At 45.9% G+C, this 6000-nt stretch overlaps 1 protein-coding gene and 1 long non-coding RNA gene across 3 annotated transcripts in view; one reads left to right on the top strand and one right to left on the bottom strand.

Annotated features, from left to right (window-relative positions):
* Positions 1-2291: 2291 nt before the first annotated feature.
* The window catches only part of LOC135056303 (uncharacterized), a 57447-nt gene continuing 53738 nt past the window's right edge, over positions 2292-6000 (bottom strand). The window contains exon 3 of the long non-coding RNA XR_010243945.1: positions 2292-2375. This is a non-coding gene — a long non-coding RNA (uncharacterized LOC135056303). The remainder of the gene's footprint in view (positions 2376-6000) is intronic.
* The window catches only part of DAB2 (DAB adaptor protein 2), a 110168-nt gene continuing 106482 nt past the window's right edge, over positions 2315-6000 (top strand). For both annotated transcript variants that reach the window (XM_063961268.1, XM_063961258.1), the window contains exon 1: positions 2315-2402. In XM_063961268.1, the coding sequence (XP_063817338.1) occupies positions 2315-2402 (88 nt within the window). The remainder of the gene's footprint in view (positions 2403-6000) is intronic.

Raw genomic sequence — 6000 nt, 5'->3', positions numbered from 1 at the left:
CCCATTGTATTTACTCATGCACCAAGAAATATTGCTTCATGTGATATCATTCTGTCCCGCTCGCTAGTAATATAAACCAGACAGAATATTTTATCAGGGAACATAAATCAGCCTGGTTCCCAGAACGTTCCCTATGCACCACGGTGAGCTGTGTGTACTGTGTGATGGTGTGAAATTGTGTCATGGCTGGAGACTCGGTTTTATGACATGACATAATTTTCCAATGCATATTGTTAATAAGCCATTAATATATATTAAAGCAGACACTACATGAAATTATTCATACTGTGTGTTATGTTGCATAGTTACAGTGTTACTTCTCCATCTATCGGGATCCCAGCGCTTGGGATGCCGACAGTCAGAATACCGACTGCGGCATCCCAACGCTCAGAGGGGGTCATTCCGAGTTGATCGCTCGGTAGCTGTTTTTAGCAGCCGTGCAAACGCTATACCGCCTCCCACTGGGAGTGTATATTTAGCTTAGCAGAAGTGCGAACGAAAGGATCGCAGAGCGGCTACAAAATAATTTTGTGCAGTTTCAGAGTAGCTTTAGACCTACTCTGCGCTTGCGATCACTTCAGACTGTTCAGTTCCTGTTTTGACGTCACGAACACGCCCTGCGTTCGCCCAGCCACGCCTGCGTTTTTCCTGGCACGCCTGCGTTTTTTCGAACACTCCCTGAAAACGGTCAGTTGACACCCAGACACGCCCACTTCCTGTCAATCACTCTGTGGCCACCAGTGCGACTGAAAAGCTTCGCTAGACCTTGTGTAAAAAATACATCGCCCGTTGTGAAAGTATGTCGCGTGTGCGCATTGCGCCGCATACGCATGCGCAGAAGTGCCATTTTTTGCATCATCGCTGCGCAGCGAACATTTTCAGCTAGCGATCAACTCGGAATGACCCCCAGAATTCATACACCTAACCCTAACACCCCCCTCCCACATCCACCGCTGTCTAACCCTAACCCTCCCCAGTGGTGCCTAACCCTAACCCCTCCTCCCCGCAGCCTAAACCTAACCTTTCCCCCCTCCCCCCACCTCCCCGCAGCCTAACCTAACCTTCCCCCTGCAGCCTAGACTCTCCCCACCCCTGCGGCTTACCTCTCATAAATCCCATCACTTTGCTCATTATCTCTGCGTCAGTATTCCGAGCAGTGTCAGGATTCCAGGGTATTCCAACTGCCGGGATTCCAAACGCCAGGATCCTGACCGGATCCCATCTGACCCTGTGTGTGTGACAATGTGACATACTGTACTGTATGTTGAATGTCCCTCTTCACTTGTGTAATGTTAGTATGTATCATGACTTTTACAGAATATTTCGGGATACGGTCATTAGGTCGACAAGACTTAGGTCGACAGTCATTAGGTCGACCACTATTGGTCGACATGCACTAGGTCAACGTGGTCATTAGGTCGACGTGGTCATTAAGTCGACATGAACAAGGTCGATATGAGAAAAGATTGACACGAGTTTTTCATATTTTTTTATTTTTTCAACTTTTTCATACTTTACGATCCACGTGGACTACAATTGGGAACGGTAACCCAAAGCATGGTGAGTGAAGCGAGCCATGCGAGGGGACACGGTGCACTAATGTAGGGTTCTTCGTCACTTTACGAAGAAAACGGCACCAAAAAAAGTAAAAAAACTCATGTCGACCTTTTTCCATGTCAACCTAGTACATGTTGACCTAATGACCATGTTGACCTAGTGACCATGTCGACCTAATGCATGTCGACCAATAGTGGTTGACCTAATGACTGTCAACCTAAAGGTCCATACACACTTGCCGATAAAATGAGCGGCGTCGCTCATTTCCCCCATCCCTGAGCGATGTCGTTCATTTTATCGGCAAGTGTGTATGCCGCCAGCGATGACCGATGCGCAGCCCCGCGGGTCAGCAACGATCGTCGCTGTCGGTAGTGCATGCATTACAGGATCTGGACTGTCGTCCACGACCTGCATTCAGAGTTATATCGTCTAATGTGTATGGACCTTAAGTGTGGTCGACCTAATGACCCGAATACTTCATGTGCTGTCATTACGTTATTTTATTATGTTTTTTTCTTGTGTTTGTCAAATCAAAAAATGCAGTTTCATGAGGTAATACTTGTTGCATATTTCACCAAGTATTTGGCGGTCACACATGAGGGTCATTTTCTGAAGCACTTCTTTACAACATATATTATTTGTATTGGCTTGTAGGTGTAAATATGACTTTCTGCTGAGGGTGGATTTTTGGGAGACCCTCTGTCACTGATAGATTGTGTCTTGAATGATCCTGATATTTTGAGGTCGTCCTGCAAACATGTCTACTGATGTAGAATCCAGCACCAGTACCACCGCCGATGTGGCTCCAGCCGCCAAGCCTGCGGTAAAGAAGGAAAAGAAAAAAGGTACAGTCAGAATGTTCTATGTTCCATACTGCAGTGTATCATGCTTTAAAATAAAATTACACACAGGTAATAAACAAGCATGACTGTGGTGCTGTACTCACTCGCCACGGCAGTACTACCCCAGTGCGGTATTGGTTAGCTTACCATTTCACCAGGGCCAGTATGAAGGGATATGCGCAGGTGTCACTCGGATGGCTGGTACACACCTGAGCTGGGGATTTAGGGGTCTATTCATGAAGCAGTGAAAAGTGTGTAGAAGTGAGTCAGTGGAGAAGTTGTCTATGGCAACCAATCAGCTGCTCTGTATAATTTTATAGTATGCAAATTATAAATGTTACATCAATGCTGATTGGTTGCCATGGGCAACTTCTCCACTGGCTCACTTCTCCACACTTTTCACTGTTTCATGAATAGACCCCTGTAAAGTACAGATTTTATTTATTTATTTATTTATTACCAGTTATTTATTTATTTATAGCGCTGTACAGAGAATATTTTGGCCATTCACATCCGTCTCTGCTCCAGTGGAGCTTACACTCTATGGGGCAGATGTATTATTCTGGAGAAGTGATAAAGCAGTGATAAGTGCAAGGTGATAACGCACCAGCCAATCAGCTCCTAACTGTCATTTTTCAAATTCATAATGATTGGCTGGTGCGTTATCACCTTGCGCTTATTACTGATTTATCCCTTCTCCATACTTAATACATATGCCCCTATATTCCCTTCCACATGCGCAGGCACACACTTACACACTAGGGTTAATATCTGTAGGGAGCCAATTAACCTACCAGTATATTTTTGGATTGTGGAAGGAAACCCACGCATGGGAAGAATATGCAAACTCCACACAGTTAGGGCTATGGTGAGAATTGAACCCATGACCTCAGTGCTGTGAGGCAGCAATGCTAACCATTACACCATCCGATTTTAATTCATGAAACAGTGGATAAACCAGTGGAAAAGTTGCCCATGGCAACCAATCAGCATCTCCCTTACATTTTATAGAATTTACTTGATTAAGGCTTCCTTCAAAACTGATTGGTTGCCATGAGCAACATCTCCACTGGACCTTTTCTTTCCCTTTGGGGTCTATTCATGAAGCAGTGGAAAGAGTGGAGAAAAGGACCAGTGGAGATGTTGCCCATGGCAACCAATCAGCTTTGCAGGAAGCCTTTATCAAGTATATTCTTTAAAATGTAAGGGAAATGCTGATTGGTTGCTATGGGCAACTTCTCCACTGGTCTGTTTCTCCGCTCTGTTCACTGCTTCGTGAATTGATACAAGAAGCCCTGTTGTTGGCAAAAACACAGTTTTCACCAGAATTAGGAATTTTTGTCTGTCAATACTTAGATCCCGTAATGTGTTTCAGTATACTCAAGCATCATCAAGAGTGATGTTAATAAAGGAATCCGGCGGTCACCATGCCGACGCTGGAATCCCGACCGCCTACTAGCCCGACAGACGGCATGCTGACTGACAGGGACTATTCCCACTGGTGGGTGTCCACGACACCCTTAGAGTGGAAATAGAACCTGTGGCGAGCGCAGGGGGCTTTGTTGCACTTGACCCCCCGCGGCATTCTGCTGTCGGTATCCCGGGGTCGATATACTGACCGCCGAGATCCCCAGCGCCGGTCACAGCCCCAACCCTTGATAACTGTATTGGAGTTAATGCAGTGGTCTACGTGAATTGCTAGTTTTGTCACCCATTGGGGCAGATGTATTAAGCTTGGAGAAGTGATAAAACAGTGATGAGTGGAAGGTGATAACGCGCCAGCCAATCAGCTCCTAACTGTCAATTTACATATTGGAGCTGATTGGCTGGTGCACTTATCACTTTTTTATCACTTCTCCTGGCGTAATACATGTGCCCCATTGTTCAGCCATTAGATTAGTGAGAAGAAGGGGAAATGCAGTACAAGTAGCTGTATATTATGCCACCATAAAGCCACAAGTTTTTACTGACCAAAACTACTTAATATACAGTAGCGGATCTTGCCACGGGCAAGCAGGCTTTTGCCCGGGGCGCTGCCTTCCGGAGGGCGCCGGCGCCATCCGGGGGGCGCCGGCACCATCCGGGGGGCGCCGGCACCATCCGGAGGGCGCTGCACCATGGCAAGATCCGCTACTGCGCCCCCCGCTGGTCCCCCGCTGTGAAGGGAACCAGACGCTACGTGTCTAGTTTCCCTTCGTGGAGGGGACCTTTGCTGTGCGGTGCACAATGACGTCATCACGCACCGCACAGCTTTGTGGCACAGACGCTAGGGGTCATAATTGACCTCTAGTGTCTATGCTGATCCGAGGAGAGGAGCGGCGTCGGCAGATGTCTGCAGCGGTCTGGAATCAGGAGCGGGGATAGTAAGTATACATTTTTTTTTGTTCTCTTTCAACGGCGCTACAGGGGGCACAAATGGGGGCGTATCTGACCACGCCCCCGTATGAAGCCACGCCCCTATCGTTTTGCCCGGGGTGCCACAAGGGCAAGAACCGGCCCTGTTAATATACAGTGTAGAAGGTACTTGATATACAGTGTAGCAGCCTACACAGCAAAGAGGACACTATGACATTTATATGGTTAATCCAACCCGTGTGCGCTAGAACCCACAGACATCTGGCTTGCATGTAAAGTGTTGAATGAACTCCCCACTGAGACCATAGCAATGTGATAGGCTTTCTGGGCAGATTTACAGTCTCTGTGCTGCCTGTCAAGGTTTATAGCACAACGCTGGATCATTACAATATAGTGTTATGCTAAAATGTACAGCGTCCATAGGTTCTGAAATTGCTTATTTTCCATGATATTTAATAGACGGGAACAAAATTATCTTTTTCTCATTAACTTTGTCTTTTACGATATTTGAAAAATAACTATTAAACCCATTATCACAGTTTGAGAAGCCGGAAATTGCAGTAATTTAGTAGAGATGAACAACATTTTTGAAATCAGTTCTTTATAATATTCATCACGATGGCAGAATTTTGCACGTTTCACAGGCGGAATCACTATGCACATGAAGAAGAGTAAGCAACACATCACTGTGGCCCAGATTTATCAAGCCTTGGAGAGTGATAAATTGCACTGTGATAAAGTACCAGCCAATCAGCTCCTAACTGCCATGTTGCAGACTGTGTGGTCTATTCATGAAGCAGTGAAAAGTGTAGAGAAGTTGCCCATGGCAACCAATCAGCATTGAAGTAACATTTCTAATATGCATACCATACAATTGTACGGAACAGCTGATTGGTTGCTATGGGCAACTTCTCCACTGGCTCACTTCTCCACACTTTTCACTGCTTCATGAATAGACCCCTGTTAGGAGCTGATTGGTTGGTACTTTATCACCGTGCAATTTATCACTCTCCAAGGCTTGATAAATCTGGGCCTTTAAACCTGGGAAGAGCCTTAATAAGCAGCTACACCATGGTGCATTGCATCTATACATAATGATTGTTACTGCTGCGCATAATAAATAGACCCCAAGATCCCATAAAAACTAGAATTTCCACAGGATTTAGAACTCCGTCCTATTTATCAAGCCTGTAGCCTTCAGTGACCATCACTATCGCCCATTCCATAGCTTCCTTACGCTTAGCTT

Source organism: Pseudophryne corroboree, chromosome 1 (assembly GCF_028390025.1).
Source record: "Pseudophryne corroboree isolate aPseCor3 chromosome 1, aPseCor3.hap2, whole genome shotgun sequence".
NCBI lineage: Eukaryota > Metazoa > Chordata > Amphibia > Anura > Myobatrachidae > Pseudophryne > Pseudophryne corroboree.
Note: the sequence above shows the minus strand (reverse complement) of the source record. Positions and strands in the feature narration are given on the sequence as shown.